Source organism: Pseudorca crassidens, chromosome 17 (assembly GCF_039906515.1).
Source record: "Pseudorca crassidens isolate mPseCra1 chromosome 17, mPseCra1.hap1, whole genome shotgun sequence".
In the NCBI taxonomy this organism is placed as follows: domain Eukaryota; kingdom Metazoa; phylum Chordata; class Mammalia; order Artiodactyla; family Delphinidae; genus Pseudorca; species Pseudorca crassidens.
Genome location: NC_090312.1, coordinates 1,539,358 through 1,555,983, shown reverse-complemented (window position 1 = coordinate 1,555,983; position 16,626 = coordinate 1,539,358). Strand labels below are relative to the sequence as shown.

The 16,626-nt window shown below is 62.8% G+C and overlaps 2 protein-coding genes across 7 annotated transcripts; one reads left to right on the top strand and one right to left on the bottom strand.

The window, feature by feature from the left end:
• Positions 1-218: 218 nt before the first annotated feature.
• PARP10 (poly(ADP-ribose) polymerase family member 10) lies at positions 219-11,403 on the bottom strand. 6 transcript variants are annotated; one of them, XM_067712633.1, is made up of 11 exons: positions 10,798-11,403; positions 7,671-7,746; positions 7,368-7,551; positions 7,036-7,290; positions 6,727-6,963; positions 6,063-6,646; positions 5,500-5,953; positions 4,676-5,311; positions 4,458-4,591; positions 936-1,110; positions 219-858 (listed from the first exon to the last, which is right to left on the bottom strand). In XM_067712633.1, the coding sequence occupies exons 3-11, from the start codon at positions 7,543-7,545 to the stop codon at positions 512-514; spliced, it is 3,000 nt and encodes a 999-aa protein (XP_067568734.1). In that variant the 5' UTR covers positions 7,546-7,551; positions 7,671-7,746; positions 10,798-11,403; the 3' UTR covers positions 219-511. The 6 variants fall into 6 exon arrangements, with proteins under 6 accessions (XP_067568734.1, XP_067568733.1, XP_067568735.1 ...); XM_067712632.1 differs by having other exon boundaries at positions 7,368-7,746; XM_067712634.1 differs by lacking the exon at positions 7,671-7,746.
• An 18-nt stretch (positions 11,404-11,421) lies between these two features.
• GRINA (glutamate ionotropic receptor NMDA type subunit associated protein 1) lies at positions 11,422-13,164 on the top strand. The gene is made up of 6 exons (XM_067712637.1): positions 11,422-11,785; positions 11,869-11,981; positions 12,053-12,253; positions 12,366-12,494; positions 12,590-12,733; positions 12,815-13,164. Exons 1-6 carry the CDS (start codon positions 11,422-11,424, stop codon positions 12,962-12,964), a joined length of 1,101 nt encoding a protein of 366 aa, XP_067568738.1. The 3' UTR covers positions 12,965-13,164.
• The last annotated feature ends 3,462 nt before the right edge of the window (positions 13,165-16,626 follow it).

Sequence of the window (16,626 nt, the reverse complement as noted above, 5' to 3'; positions counted from 1 at the left end):
GCGCGCAGAGGGCGGGGCGGTCGGCAAGGAGACGTCGTTAGGGAAGCGGAGCGTGCGTGACACTAAGGCGACGCGGGGGCGCTCGGGTGCGCGCCGGGTCCGGCCTCTGCCGGCTGCCCAGGGCCTCCCGAAAGCACCAGCGGACTCTGCGCCCCGGCCCCCGCCCCTAGCCACCCCCGCAAACAGGTCGGACCCGAAGTTCGCAGGTCCCCCGCGCCTGGTTTCACGTACACATTTATTCAAACAACACGGTCGCGCTCGGGCGAGGGCCGGCCCCCCTCCTCCTGGGCTCTGCTGACCCCTGGTGGTTGGGCCGGCCCGGGGTGGGGGTGGGGGCGGGGAACACTGCCCAAGCCGTCCTCGCCCGGTCGCCCCTATGGGCACCACTGCAGGAGGCAGGGGCGCCCCCGGGGGCAGCTCGGGCGGGGGAGGGGGCGGTGGGGCTGTGCGGAGCGGGGAGCCTGGGGAGCGGGAGGCCAGCGGCTGGGCCGAGGGGGCGGGGCCTCTAGGGTTAGGTGGCTGGGGAGTTGCTCAAGAGCTCAGGGGGGTCTCCAGGGGGAGACCGGGACATGTGCTTGCAAGTGATGAGGTGAGTGGGCAGCGCCTGGGTGTCGTGAAAGATGACGAAGATGCTGGGCCGGGGGAGGCAGTCCACCGCGCTGTCGTAGCGCAGGAGCGCGTGGCCGGGGGGCCGCGGGGGGGGTGCCCGCAGCCCGCGGCGGCCCTGCCCGTAGTCGCCGGTCAGCACCCGCGCCACGAACACCGCCTTGTGGCCCTCGGAGTCGGGGGGCGAGTAGCGGTCCAGCACCGACAGGGAGGCGCGCTTGGCGAAGTACACGCCCTGTCCGTAGAGCGTGCCTGTGGGGGGGTAGGCACGGGGGTCAGGGTGGTTACGGTGGGCAGAGACCGCGCCCCTTCAGGGACCCAGGCCTCACCGTTGCGGCCGCAAAAGCTGCGGTTGAAGCCGTGCGCGCAGATGTCTGGGACGGTGGCCACCGACGTGCCGTGGTACAGGACCTGCTCCGCCGGCCGCCGGTCACAGCACTGCTCCAGGCGCTCCCGGTGCAGTTCGTACTGCTGCTGCAGCAGCGGGTGCAACACACGCTCCACCTGCGGGCGGCCTTGGTCAGAACCAGGCTATTGTATCCCCTGGGCCACAGGGCACAGGGCTGAGCCCGGAAATCAAGAGCCCTCTCCTGGAGGAGTTCAGGGCCTGGGGAGACCTCACAGCTCCTGTCCTGCTCTGCCCAGTAGCAGACATTAGGCGGACGTTCGCCACCTCCACGGAGCCCCAAGTGGCATTGGAGGGCTTCCAGGGGTGTCTGCGGGTAGGCAACCCATCCACTCACCAGAACCCTGCACCCACAGCCAGGCCTCTGCAGAGAAAAGCTGAGCCGCCCGCCTGCATTGCCCGCAGGACTTCACTCCCAACACCAGGAGATGCCCCGGACCTCTCAGTGATGGGAGACCAAGGTGACCAACCCAGTAGTCAACCGAAGAGGAGCCAACTCAGGGACCCAAAAAGTTTCTAAAGAAATTCTAACTAGTTACTTCAGAGGGATGCAAATGAATATTATATCCATGAAACAAGACGACCTACTGTGAAAAAGAAACAGTCTGAAAATTAGAGAGTTCTTACATTAAGAATGGAATTGCTGAACTGCATCCAGTGGGTGTGGATAATAATAAGATGATGAAGATGGAGTTCAGGAAGTGACTCAGAGTGCAGCGCTAAAGAAAAGAGTTGGGAACTGTGAGAGGACAGATGAGGGAGGGGGGAGGAGCTCTATGATCTGAGTCATAGGAGCTCCATAAGAAGACACCCAACAGGTGATGGGAGCAAGTGAGGACTTAATGGAAGACAGTTTGCCTGAGCTGAAGGGAGCATCTTCAGATGGAAAGGATCTTGCCATAAAATGCCAAAGACAATGTGGAAAGGCACCTACCTGATGGGAAAACTTCAACCTTCAAAGTGAAAGAGAAGTCTACAAGCGTCCAGACGCACGCGTGCACACACACACACCCCAAAGTCGACATATAGACATGGAAAAAAACCTCACGTTTTCATATTGGGGTCCTCACCAGCAATATTGGATGCTAAGAGACCATAGAAGGATTTTTTTTCTTGCCTTTCCAAGAACAAAAAATTTTAAGGAGGAAACAAAAAGAGTTAAGTCTCTCAAAAGATCTGAAGCAAAACATATTTTGATCTTGAACCCTATATCCAACCAAACTATTAATGGTGAGGACAAAATAAGGACAGATTAAGGTATGCAAGAACCAGCTGTGCTTAAGTTAACAGAAATGTCTTAATAAACACATAGCATCTTTTGTTTGAAAAAAATACCAATATCAAATTATAGTTGCAAATTACTTCTAATTGCAAAAGGCAAAACACATTTAAAAGTCCAAAATGTTGACTACTCACTCAAGGAGATACTTTTACTACACAGAAAAGGAATCTAGGCAAGAAGGTGACACGGTCACCAAGAGTAAGCCAGCAGCCAAGCACCACAGAGAAAAACGAAGAAAGTGAACAAAATCAAGAGCCATTAGTTGGGCATCCCTGGTGGCACAGTGGTTAAGAATCTGCCTGCCAGTGCAGGGGACACGGGTTCAAGCCCTGGTCCGGGATGATCCCACATACCGCGGAGCAACTAAGCCCGTGCGCCACAGCTACTGAGCCTGCGCTCTAGAGCCCGCGAGCCACAACTACTGAAGCCCACATGCCACAACTACTGAAGCCTGCAGGCCTAGAGCCTGTGCTCCGCAACAAGAGAAGCCACCGCAATGAAAAGCCCGTGCACTGCAACGAAGAGTAGCCCCAGCTCGCTGCAGCTAGAGAAAGCCCACGCACACAGCAATGAAGACCCAACACAGCGTATAAAATAAATAAATAAAATAAGTCTATTATAAAAAAAAAGAGCCATTAGTCCTTGAATCCTAGAATGTTCTCTTTCATGCAACATGGTTTCAATAACTAGGTTTTTCATTTCCCCCTTTCCTCTCTGGTCCAGTGGTAAATATTTGTTCATTGTCATTATATTTCGATCGACCTATGGCCCAAGTTTGGAGCTTCATGCCTCGAATAGAAGCGTGCCATGCAGAATGGAAGATGACATTTGTCAACCTTGCCAACTTAAAAGTAATGTCACTGGCCAAACTGTGAGATGGAAAGGGAGGAAGAGGTGAAAGGGGGAAGGGAAGCCCATTCTCCTGATCTTCCATGCAGGGAGGCAAGAAACAGTCTCTAAAATCGTTAAGTGGAAAAAAGACTCAAGTGTACCACGTAAAGTCACAAAGGTCCTGCTAGAAGAATCAAGCGCACGTGACTGACTAACAGAGCCTCGGGAGGAGCACGGGGCATGAGTGCAGGGCGTCCTCCTCTCTCCAAGTGCAGAAGTGACAGCTGCTAAGTCCACCCAGAGTTACAGTGGTCATCCCCAGGAAAGCGGTGGTGGTGCTGCTGGTGGCGGACTGGGCCCGGTCTGGGAAAGGCGTGAGGGTCTGCGTATCTGAACAGATCCGGGTTGCTATTGCTGCTCACCGCCCCCTGCCCCCAGGCCCACCCACCCACAAGTTGGTGCGTCAAGAGGGCCACCTGGCTTCCCCCGCACCGTGAGCCCAGCTCTCCACCGCCCCGAGATTCCTTCCCCTGAGCCGGAAGCACTCAGCCCTGCACTCTGCTCCAGCTCCTCTCTGCCCCCTCGCTTCCGCAGCCAGCTCATTTCAGCCCGGCCTAGCTCTCACCTCCCGCCGCTCTCCACCCCTGCCTGGCGCACAGCCCCTCCTCAGTCCTTCCTTCTGGCCCTGCAGGCGCTCCCGCCCTCGCTGCCTCCAGCACCCCGCCTCTGAGCCCCTCCTTCTCAGCCTCCGCTCCCCACCTGCCTGGGTGGCCAGGGCTCACTGGGGCTCCCAGAGCTTCATTCGGGTCCCCCACCCGTGGTGCCCAGCCCTTTCCGCAACCCAACCGTGCTCAGAGTTGCCACGTTCAACAAGTGAAAATGTAGGAGGAGGCTGCCTCGCTGCAGCCAGCCCTCTTCCTGCTGGAGCAGACCCCTTGGGAGGCAGACGGGCCCCAGAACAGCACCCAGGACAACTGGGGGAATGAGTCATCCTCACAGTAGCCACGAGATGGCATCACCACCCCATGTTCTAGAGGAAGAAACTGGCCGGCATCGGGCTGTAACCGGCGAAGTGGGGACCTGTGCTGGGACCCCCTAAGCTCTACAGCCTGCTGTCTCTCTGGCCGCACACTCGTGAACACACTTCGGGCAGGGAATGGGGCTGCGGAGCCCTGGTGCTCCCCTGCCCCCGAACAGCTTTCAGCCTGCTGGGCAGCTTCTGGCCAGCCGATCCTGACGTAGGCAAGAGTGATAGCCCACAGGCTCTGCAAGGCCAAGATGGTGCCAGGAGCCCAGGAGGCCAGAGGCTGGCAAGGCAGGGCGTGGACTCACCTGGACAACACGGATCCTGCCATGGGCAGCGTCCAGTGTGTCATAGAAGGCCTGCACTACCGTATGGAACTCACTGCTGCTCTCGGCCACACACTCCAGCCTGCCCAAGAGCTCCCTCGGCCTCTGCTGTGGCACTGACACACAGGGAGAAAGGGCATGTGGGCCATGCCTGGGGCACCGGTCCACCCTGCCCTCCCCCATGCGCGCTGCAGACTCACAAGTGGGGCCCGAAGCCTCCAAGGGAAAGGCCAAGCTCTGATCCCGGGGGCCAGCCCACAGCGCTGCTAAGTGGTGGGCCGCACGGGTGGGCTGGGTCCCAAAGCCACGGAGGACGGTGCGGTCACCACGAAGGGCGACGCTCACGCCGTGGCGCCGCTCCAGGCAGGCACACAGCTCCGCGGGCAGCACGCAGCCCCGGGGCCCCACCGTCTCCTCCCGGAGGTGCACCTCCAAGGCCGCCTCTAGGGCCCGGCCCAGCTCATCCATATCCTGCTCGAAGGCCGCGTGCACCTCCAGCTGGGCCCAGCCGCCAGGCCCCCCACCCCGGGGCTCCGGTTCTTCCTCCAGCGGGGGCGGCTGGAGGGAGAGGGCCAGGGCCCACTGCAGCGCCACAGCCTCCTCCCGCTTGGCCACCTGGCCTTGTGGCTCCAGCGAGCGGCAGAGAGCCAGCTGCAGCTCAGCCTCCTCCTGCAGCCGCCCAGGCACCCCGGTGCGGGGTGCCACAGGCCCCTCCCCAGCCCTGGGAGTCTTCTCCTCCTCCGGCTGCCCCGCGGGCTCCTCCTCCCCCAGCTCCAGTGGCAGCCAGTCTTCCCCGTCCAGGCCCTCCAGGGCGGCCAGCAGCTCTCGGACCTCCTCTGGGGACAGGGAGAGGCACCAGGTCAGGGGTCAAGTCCAGCCAGGATGGGGCTGAAGGAGAGGACTAGTCAGGGGCCGGGTGGAAGATGGAGATGGGGTTAGAGGGTATAGGGTCACAGGGCAGAGCAGCAGGGGGTGAGGTCAAGAAAGGGCCGCAGGATGTGCCGGGGTCCCCCGGCAGCCCTACCTAGGCTCACATTCTCCTGGCCACCGTCTGTACTGTCTGGAGGCCACAGGGTGTGGGAGTGGCCAGGGAGCACCTGTAGGGCCTCAGTGGGGTCCACCTGTTGGGAAAGAATGCCAGTACCCACCAGACACATACCCCTCCCAGGCCTCTGAGCAAGGGTGGAGGAGGTACGGGGGGGGGGGCTGAGGAGTGAAAAAGGGGAGGGGAAGGGAGGGGAGGGCTCCATGTCTACCTCTCCCAGGTCTGTGTCCAGGGCAGCCCTGGCCAGACGCTCTGTCCCAAAGACACACTGGAACTGAGCTTCCATCCCCCGCAGAAGGTGCTGCCCCTCTGGGCTCAGCAGGAACCTGGCACTGCCTGGGTGCTTCAGGCTCAGCACGTGACAGCTCACGCTGCCCAGCAGACTTTGCAGGAACTCCTCGGCTGCCTGGCATGGGGCCAGGGCTCCGCAGAGCTGCAGGACCACGGGGCGGGGTGAGGAGGAGCACTTGGCAGGTTGGGGCACAGGAGAGGCACCCAGAGCCCCCAGTAGTAGAGGTGAGGAATCCTCAGGGGTCGCTTACCCGAAATCCAGTCGTATCTGATCCCTCGAGTGGGAAGAGGGCGACGTCTCCCAGGCCAGCAAGAAGGTCCTCATGATAGAGTTGAATGAAGCGCATTGCTCCCAGCTCCATCGGCAGCACTGCCTCCACCAGGCCCTCCTGCCCCGGTGACCCTACAGGGCCCAGGCTCATTGACACCACCTGCTCCAGAGACTCCACGGCAATCTCCACTGGGCCTGGAGACCCCGTAGGCCCCGGGCTCACCAACCCCTCCTGTTCTGAAGACCCCACGGGCCTGGAGCTGACTGGCCTGGCCTGTCCCAGAGAGGACCTGTCCCAGAGATGCCCTGTCCTCAGCAAGGCTCCTGTTTGCCCCGGTGCCTCCTCAGAGCCCAGTGTCACATTCCCTGCACAATTCTGTGCCCTTGCTGGCCCTCCAGCCTCCAGGAGAGCATGCTTGGGGGCCCCAGGCCCCAACTCGGCCAAGCGGCTCCCTCCACTGGTGTGCTCGCTGAGCTCCTCGGGCTCCAGGACATCGTAGTGGGGGACAAGGATCAGCTCTGAACCCTGCAGCTGGTGGGCCCGCTGCAGCACCCGTTCGGCCACTTGGAGGAAGGGAAAGGACAGAAGTCGTCAGGGCTCCAAGGTATAGGGAGGGTGGGCCGCCGTGTCCAGCCCCACTCACCCTGCCACTGCTGGAAGGAAGCGATGGTGCCCAGGTGCCCTGGCAGGCTGCGCACGCCCTCCAGGGGCCCCCCGCCACTGCGGCGCTCATTCTCCAGGTACAGCTCCAGCAGCAGCAGGTCTGCAGGGGGGATGCCCCCCACGACACGCACCGCCCGGGCCTGAGGCACCCAGGCCAGGGAGACCTCAGCCCCCTTCAGGCCCAGGGACTGGGCGTGCTCCTCCAGGACGCGGGCTTCTGTGGGGAGGGTGCAAGTCAGCTCGGGGCATCTCCCCTGAAAGGCGCGTCTGCCCCGATCCCACCTCTCACCTGCGTCTGAAAGGGGCTTGGGCAGCTGCACCAGGGCCCGGTCTGGTCGGGGACTGGCCAGGGCACGGCACGGCTGCACTGGCTGCCCTGCGGCACAAAGCAGGGCTTGGACATACTGCTCCAGGTGCTGGGGTCCCGTGCCAGCAGACAGCCCTTGGAGCAGTAGGCGCGAAGGGGCGCGTGGTGGGGCTGGCCGCAGGCTCAGCCGAGCGCCGTGCAGAGTGTGCTCCTCCTGGGCCAAGACCCTCGCTGCATCTGCAGGCAGGGGGAGGGGGTGTCAGGGCCGGCGGCCGGTGGGGGCCCAGGCTGCCCCTTTGAATGGGTCCACTCACCTGCAGCCTCCTGGAAGGTGAGGATGCCCCCGCGGCCAAGTCTCTGCCAACTCGACACAGGTCCACCCCCAGAGCTTCGACGGTTCTCGAAATAGAGCGTGAGCAGCTCGTCTGGGACGTCGGGGGGCAGGCCTCTGAGTTCCACGGCTGCCCCCAGCTCCGCTTCCTCACCCATCATCACAGCCTGGGCCGAAGGAACAGGTGGGGTAGCCACCCACAGCCCCGCCTCACCCCTCGCAGGCCCCTGAGCAGCGTTCCCTGGCACCCCCCTCACTGTGGGGCTGGCCCACATCCTGCACTCACGCTCCCCCAGCTGCCTGGGCCGCCGCAGCCTAGGCCTTCAGCCGGACTCCTTCCCCTTCGCCCTAAAGCCAAAGGGCTGGGACAAGAAAACAAAAGCGAAACCGTCGGAGGGAGGGAGGGGCCCACAGTGCCAGGGAGAGCGTCTGCCTCTCGGGTGCTTCCCTTCTCCGGCCCCTCCTGCAGAACTTTCCAGCCCCACCCCCAGCTCCTCAGCCCTCTGCCCAGCCCACCCGCCCCACCTGTCTGACCTCAGCCCAGTGGCTGGCAGGGTGGGGCGCGTGTAGGCTCACGGTCCCCCACTCCCGTGGGCCTGGCCCTGTGAACCTCAGTACGGCCAGTCACCCTCCCTGGTAAATCCACACGGGGGGCTCGAATCATCGCCCTCCACTCAAGACCTCAAGCCTCCGTGTTACCCTCCCCCATTGCACGAGCACCTTGGGGCTCTGGCCGGCCTGGCTACGGCTGGCTTTCAACTCGCCCCAGCAAGCTGGGTGACGGCACCCGCACTCACCCTTAAACAACACACAGGGGACCGACCTCCCATCCCGCGAGGGTGGGTCGGCAGTTCCCACTCCTGACCTACGAGAGCTTCCTCCCCGCCTCCCCAGCCTACACTGTCCTCGGAGGTGGCGGCGGCACCAAGGCTGACCCCAGAAGGGGCTGATGCTGTGCTCACGGGCCTTGCTGCAGCACATCCCCGTGACAGAGGGGACGTGGAGCCTCATGCTCAGCTGCACCTTTACAGTCCACAATCCCTCTTGCTGCCGCCGAGTACCCCCCTTGCCTGTGCTCCATTGGCTTCCAGCCTCTCAGAGAGTTGTGCCCCCCACTGCTCTCCATCTCGCACCTCCCACTTATCCCTCAGCCACTAAAACCCAGCCTCCGGCCCTGCTACTCCTCCAAGGAATTGAGGACCTGTCCAGTCTGTGCCCCGAGCTGTACACCCAGCACCCTGGCTGCCCCCACCCTGATCTGAGCCTCCATCATCTCTTGCCTGGATCACTACTCTGACCTCTTAACTGATCTCTCTCTGCCACTCCTGCCCACTCGCACTGTCCCTCCTCAACAGAGGGCAGAGTGAGCCTTATAAGTGGCACCGACAGCTGCTACAGCTGGGTCCACAGTAAAGCCAGAGTCCTTTGGAGGACCTGCCAGGCTGGACTGACCGGGCCCCAGTCCCTTCTGCTGCATCCCTCCTGCATCCCCCATCCTCCGTCAGGAACTGTGACTTGCACGGGCCCCTCCTAGGGCCCTGGCCTCAACTTCACATTTGTCATTTTAAATTAGTTTCCTTAAAAAAAGACCCCTCAAATTGTATGAGCTTCTAGTTCTACAAAACCTGAAGTCATCCCTGCCTGCTCTATATTTTCTCCTCTCATGGAACTCATCCTCTTCTAACATACTGTATAATTTACTTATTACACCAATCCCTGCTACCACAGGCAGCAGTGTGCTGGAGCAACTCACATCATGACTACATTGTTCAATTTTCAGGAGTCTTTGTGAAGCAGTTGTTAAACTGGTGGTCGCTTGAAATCAGCCACCGTGGGGTATTTATATGAAGGACAACTGCAAAGGTACCGATCAGGGTTTGCCCTCCCTGGGGCCCGCCGTTCAACGATGAACCAGCACACCAGCTGCATAGGACAGAGCCTCTTCCCAATCACTGCTGGGCCTGGGAGAGGCCACTGTCCAAAAGGCCGGAAAGTACAGTAAGATTCCTAGGCCCCAGGTGGACAGGCACTCCTGCAGAGGGCTCCAGGGGACCACGTCGCAGGGATGTCCCTGGAGGTGGCAGGCAGCACTTCCTCAGGACCGCTGAAGCCGAGGGAATTTAACTTGGCCTCCAGTCCTGGGGCATCTCTAAGCCTCAGCCCCTTAGCAGCGAAACAGGGCTAAGAATGCCACCGTTGGACTTCCCTGGTGGCGCAGTGGTTGAGAATCTGCCTGCCGATGCAGGGGACACAGGTTCGTGCCCCGGTCCGGGAAGATCCCACATGCTGAGGAGCGGCTGGGCCCGTGAGCCATGGCCACTGAGCCTGTGCGTCCTGAGCCTGTGCTCCGCAACGGGAGAGGCCACAACAGTGAGAGGCCCGCGTACCGCAAAAAAAAAAAAAAAAAAAAATGCCACCGTTACAGCTTGTGGTACTGTGATCAAGACAAGTAAGGATAACTGGTCTAGTAAGGACCTGGACTAGTTTCCTAGAGAGGATAGAGCATTTAAAGAATTAGGCCTCTTGATTTGGAATAGACCTGGATGAAAGGGGAAGCGGAGTTTTAAGGCCAAGGAGGGATGGAGAGTGCTTGTCAGACTTAGCAAATCCCAGATTTAGGAATAAATTTCTCAAAATTCCCTGACCCAAATTGGAGAGGCTAGGTCTCAGCCTCCAGAGGTCTACAGCCCTCACGGCCCAAGGCCACCCCTCAGCGGACAGGACAGGACGCGGGTCTCGGGCCTGGGGCTCTGAAAGAAGCCAGCAGGGAAACCCAGTCGGGTAGGGTCCATCCGGGAGAAGCCCCCGCGTTCCCCGCGGAGCCCAGCCCACGGCCCCGCCCCCGCACCGCCGGCCCCGCCCCGTCACAAGGCCCCGCTGCGTCTCCCGAGCCGCAGGCGCAAGCCCAGCCCAGCCGGTCGCGGAGCGGGTGCGGGTGCGGGCGCGGGCACAGCGGCCGTCGACTGCGCGGCCGCGCAGCGGACACCGGGCGCACAGGCCTGAGGCGACTCGCGCGACTGGTGAGTCCCCGGCCCTAGCCCAGCAGCGCGTCTACTCGCTCAGCCGGCCGGCCACTGCCGCCCCCGCGCGGGCCCTGCACAGCAGACAGGCGTTGCGGTGGGTCAGTAGGTCCCGCCGGGCGCGCGGCCCGCGGGGGCCGGGGGGCGGTGGCGGCGGGGCCGGGAAGCCGGAGGGCCCAGGGCGAGCGGGGGCGGCGCACTGCGGCGACAGCCGGACGGGCGGTCCGAGCGCCCCCCGAACGGGCAGGAGGCCCACCCCGCCCTCGGTGCGGGTTCCGTGGCCGCCGCCACCACCCGCCTCGTCCCCACGTCCGCTTTGTTCCCCCGCACGCCCTCTGGTCGCTTCCATCCCCCACCCCCCCATCCCCCCGCAACCCGCTGTTCCTGGCGTACCCCGCTGGCAGGCACCCCGGCAGCCGGCAGCCGATCCAGGCCTGCTGCCCCCACCCCGGGAGCGAGGGACGCTAGGGCCCTGCTCTTGGAGGGGGGGGGGGCGGTCAGGGTTCTGGCTGGTCACAGATGGCGTGGGGATTTCCTGGGATAGAAATAGCCGCCGGCTCTGGCCCCTTAAAGCTGCTTAAGGGGCGGGATGTGAAGGGGAGGGTCCGGGCACACCCCCGCACCTCCCCGACCGCGCCCCCAGCCCCGACCCGCGCTGAGCTCTGACCCGGAGAGGCCAGCAGCGGTGAGACGGCCCCTCCAGTTGCTTGCAAGAAACGGCAGAAGCCCAAAATCCTGAGGCTGCCAAAGTCATCCCCTCGTCCATCCCCTCCTCCATCTTTGGGGTCGGCCTGTAGGGGCCCCTCCTGAAGCCACACGGCCAGCCACCCGATACCCACCCTCCTCTCCTGGCCCCCCAGCTCGGGCTCCGGACAGCCCTGGGGCAAAGGTCACGAAACCCCCTCCTTCCGTCCCGTTTCCCGGTAGCAGGTGGAGAGGCCCCTGGCTGGTTCCTGTCACCTCAGGGCTAACCGTTCTCTCTCTGTCCTCTAGGGGGAGACCACAGAACCTGAGGCCATGTCCCATGAAAAGAGTTTCTTGGTGTCCGCGGACAGCTATCCTCCCCCCAACCCTGGATATCCTGGGGGGCCCCAGCCCTCCTTGCCTCCCTACCCAGGGGCCCCTTACCCACAGCCCCCGTTCCAGCCTTCCCCCTATGGCCAGCCAGGGTATCCCCAGGGCCCCAGCCCCTACCCCCAGGGGGGCTACCCTCAGGGTCCCTACCCGCCAGGAGGCTACCCCCAGGGCCCCTACCCCCCAGGAGGCTACCCTCAGGGCCCCTACCCACAAGGGGGCTACCCTCAGGGGCCGTATCCACAGAGCCCCTTTCCCCCCAACCCCTATGGACAACCACAGGCCTTCCCGGCACAGGATTCTGGCAGTGAGTAGTGGGGCAGGGGCAGGGGAGGGCAGGGGCTCCTGGCACCAGTGAGGGGTGCTGACCCAGCCCACCGTGCTCCTCAGCACCTCAGCATGGGAACTATCACGAGGAGGGTCCCCCATCTTACTACGACAACCAGGACTTCCCTGCCACCAACTGGGATGACAAGAGCATCCGACAGGCCTTCATCCGGAAGGTGGGCCACGGGGGCTGCGGAGGGCGTGGGCAGCTGTGCTGGCCGGAGCTCTGAGCCGCCTCCCTCCCCAGGTGTTCCTGGTGCTGACCCTGCAGCTGTCCGTGACTCTGTCCACCGTGGCCGTGTTCACATTCGTCGGGGAGGTGAAGGGCTTTGTCCGGGAGAACGTCTGGACCTACTACGTCTCCTACGCCGTCTTCTTCATCTCCCTCATTGTCCTCAGCTGCTGTGGGGACTTCCGGCGAAAGCACCCCTGGAACCTCGTTGCCCTGGTAACCCCCAGACCCTAAGGCCTTCACACCCCGTGACTCACGCTTTGGAGCGACAGAGGGGGACGGGAGTGGGGCAGCGGCTCCACATGCTCAAGTCTCCGTCTCCCCTCAGTCGGTCCTGACCGTCAGCCTGTCCTACATGGTGGGCATGATCGCCAGCTTCTACAATACTGAGGCGGTCATCATGGCCGTAGGCATCACCACGACCGTCTGCTTCACGGTGGTCATCTTCTCCATGCAGGTAAGGGGCCCCCCGAGGCAGGGCTGCCGGTCCTGAGGGCCCAGAGGCCTTCCAGGGCTGCGGTACCCAGGCCCCGTGTGCCCCTGTGCCCTCAGACGCGCTACGACTTCACGTCGTGCGTGGGCGTGCTGCTGGTGAGCATGGCGGTGCTCCTCGTCTTCGCCATCCTCTGCATCTTTGTCCGCAACCGCATCCTGGAGATCGTGTACGCCTCACTCGGCGCTCTGCTCTTCACCTGCGTGAGTGATGGGGGTGGGCGGTGTGGGCGGATGCTGGGCAGGGTGGAATGTCTTTCAACATGACCGTCCTGCCACCCCCAGTTCCTGGCAGTGGACACCCAGCTGCTGCTGGGGAACAAGCAGCTGTCCCTGAGCCCGGAAGAGTACGTGTTTGCTGCGCTGAACCTGTACACGGACATCATCAACATCTTCCTGTACATCCTTACCATCATTGGCCGTGCCAAGGAGTAGCCCGAGCCCCTGGCACATGCAGGGCCCCACTCAGGTGGCATGGCTGACCTGGACCCTGCCCCCAGCGTGGCAGTTCCTCTGTACCTCCCCTCTCTCATCCCTGCGCGCAGCCTGGGACAGAGGGAGCCCCTCCCCAACCCTCCTGTGTGTACACTGCAGACACTTCTGTTCGGACCCGCTGTGGCCAGCATGGCCCCTTGTAGCCCTCCCGCCCTGCCAGAGGGCAGTGGGGCCAGGTTTCTGTGCCACCTCCTGCCCACTCAGTGTTGCATGAGCCCTGTCTGCCAGCCCACCCCAGGTCTGGGGGCAACACCAGGTCCCAGGGGAGAGGGATGGAGCCAAGAGGTGAGGGTGCGCATCCCCCCTCCTGTCCCAGCTCCCCCGCCTGCCATAAAGTGTCCCTTTCCCCTCCCCAGCCCCATACTAGCGTGCTGCCCTCTGGGGGACCTGCGGGGTGTGAGGGTCTCGTCCCTGTGCTGAGCCCTGAGGGCAGAGAGGACGGGTATGTTTCAGGGGAGGAGGACGCCTTCCTCTCATTCTGCTGTCTTTAAACAATAAATGGGACCTTCCACGCTCTGTGTTCCCTTCATCACTGTCGTCACTGCCACTTCCTCCACAAGGTGGGGAGGGGTCTAGGCACTGCCAGTGTGAGGCAGCGAGCAGGACAGGCATGGACGGCGGGGCTCGGCTCGGGGTGGAGGTCGTGGAGGTTAACGACAGCAGCTAATCTTTCTCTCTCGGTGCTTCCACCTCCGTTTTTGCAATCTTCCCAGCCACGTCATGAGCTGTATGCCGGGATTCCCAGCTGATGGACGGGGACCCCAAGGCTCCCGGTGGTTACGCGTGGTGCCTGGGTCACACGGTGTCTGCCACTCGTGCCTGGGAACTGCACGGCATGATGGGGGGGCGGGGGCTGCGACACCCTCATCATCTCGCCTCGGGCCTGATGGGCAGCGGCATAGGTCACTGACCGCCCCCAGGCAGGCCTGTCCTGCTCCTCTGGCTCTGAAGGGCCCCCAGGGAGCCCATCAGCGGGCACCTGACACGTGGCCCAGGCCTGGCTCAGACAAAGGCCCTCCGCACCCCTCCCCCATGCCCCCCGAGAAACCTGCACACCGGAGCCCCCAGGGGAGAGCTGGCCGGAGGCTCTGAGGGCCCCTGGCCTGCCTCTGGCACCTTCCGCAGCTCTCCAGGCCCCACCCTGCCGTGGCCCTCAGCCTCAGCTGGTGCTGCGCGGCCTCCCTCGTGGCTCGTGCTGTCTCAGCTCCAGAGCCGTGCGCACCTACCCCTGGCCCTGGGATGTGCGCTCAGAGGTCAGCCAGCTGTCCTTATCCTCAGCCTCCCACAGAGGGGTCCCTCCGCTGCCCGGGGCTCGGTCGCTTTGAGCGCCTCCCTGCACTGAGCTCTCCTGAGCTCCTAGCCCCAGGGGACACTCCTGACCGTGGCCTTCCCCCACAGGGCCCGCTATCCAGCCCTCTCTCACCTCCTCCCCGCGAGCCCATCAACCCACTCCTTTAACTGGCGCCAGCACCCCAGCATCTCTGAAGGGCCCCCCACACTGCGAGCCAGCACCCCCGTGCCCGCGGGCGCCTCGGCTGTGGCCTGCCCCGTACCTGCTGCTCCTGCGTGAGCTCCGTCGGCGTCCACCCGACCCCCAGGCCGGAAACGGGTCTGTCCTCTCTGCCCTCGCCCATCCTGCCCCACCCCCTCTCCCTGCCCACCCTCCTCGTGCTCATCTGTCAGCTCACCTCCACCAAGCCTCTGCCCAGCTGCCAGGTGTGCTTCCGACACACTGATCACACCACCCGCCTGATGGTCGCCAGCGGGATGCAGTCCCCCTTCCCCGATGGCTGCCTGCGTTGGCCTTCCGCTGTCCCCGAGCTCCTCGGCCTGAGCCACAGGCGGGCCCCACTTCCCCAGGCCCGACGCACACCGCCGTCCTCACCACCAGGGCCCTTCCTGGAGACCACCTCGCGCCTCACGGCTACCCTCGGTCCCTCTGCTTTGCTCACCTGCCAAGCGCGGGCAGGCGACGCGGCTCCCCTTCCCCACCTCTCCTCGAGCAGGCGCGGCTCCTCATCCAAGGGACCCCGCCTGCAGGCGCTCCAAGCGCACGGGAACCTGCTCCGCGGTAGCCCACAGGCCCGTGAGGATTCCACGCAGGGGAGAAAACACGGAGCATCCGGGTGGTTGAAGAGAACGCCAGCAGAGGCAAGAGGAGCGGCTCAGGAATAAATGCCGAGCGAGATGTGCAGGGACGGTGTTTTCTCAGGGAGTTCAAGGAGGACAAACTCTTGGCTGAGCTAGTCCCTGGGAGAGGCTCCCTGGGGACGACCAGGGGCTGCAGGTGTGGGCCAGGGCGGGGCCACCGCAGGAGGGAAGGCCAGGGCTGCACGTGGGTGAGGGCTTGGATCTGTCCTGCCGGTGAAGGGGCCTCTGGCAGGAGCCACAGCTGGCTGTGGGTTCAGGAAGATGCGTCCGGCAAGAGAATGTCCAGGAGAAGGGGTGGGTGCCAACAGGTGAAGAAAGCAGGGAGGAAGCAGATGAGGTGTGCAGAGAGGAGATCAGGTGGGGCTCGGGGCTGGGGCAGCTGGCAGTGCCACAAAGGGCTCAGGATGGGCCTGGTCGAGGCGGGCAGGGCATCTCTGCCGATGGAGTTTGGCCTGCTGTCTGCTGTGTCCCCCTGGAAAGGAGAAAAGGGCAGCTTGTGATCTGACCGGGTGGGTGAGTGTGCAGAAGCAGCCACAGCAGTGGGGAGGTCGGCAGGGGAGATTGTTCAGGTGAGGAGAGAAGCAGCCCCCAACATCCAGGGGCTGGCCTGGTCCCATCAGCGAGGCCCTAGCGTTGTAGGGGCCAGCCTGGCACACTCAGATACAGGCCCTGGTGGGCTGCTGTTTAGAATATGCAGTTTCACATGCAGAACTGCATCAGACAAGGCCCCTCTGTGCCGGATTGGGTCAAGAGGAGAGGACTCTTCTGTAATCGTGTCTGAACACAGACCAGAGGCAGGCATTGTCCAAGCCATAAAGAAGACCTACTGCGTGCATCCTGTCCTGCCTCATCTGAGCAGCTGCTGGCTCTTCAGAATGGACAGCTTGAGCCGGCCCCTAGTCCGTCCCCCTTCCAAAGAAGAGGTGTTGAGATACCCAGTATGGAATCCCAAGCAAAGCACTGCTTCTTTAAGCCCACCCCAATTCACCCAAACAAGCCAAGTCCCACAGGAAATCCTTCCAGGCCCCCTTCCTGTGGTCCCCCGCCGCGTGCCGCAGTGAGCAGTAAGCCTGACCTGTTCAGCCACAGGGTGTCCTGTGGGCTTCCTCTGGAGCCTGGACACAGCTCGCTATACTAAGGCCACTATGTGAGGAGGACTAATTTATTCTCCAATCAAAAGTGTGTATTTACATGAGTAATCATTAAGTCCATTCTTGTTTTCAAGATTAAACGACACAGGACATCCCTGGTGGCTCAGTGGTTAAGAATCCACCTGCCAATGCAGGGGACACGGGTTCGAGCCCTGGGCCAGGAAGATCCCACATGCCGTGAAGCAACTAAGCCCATGCGCCACAGCTTCTAAGCCTGCGCTCTGGAGCCTGTGAGCCACAACTGCTGAGCCCACGTGCTGCAAGTACTGAAGCCCACGTGCCTAGAGCCCGTGCTCCACA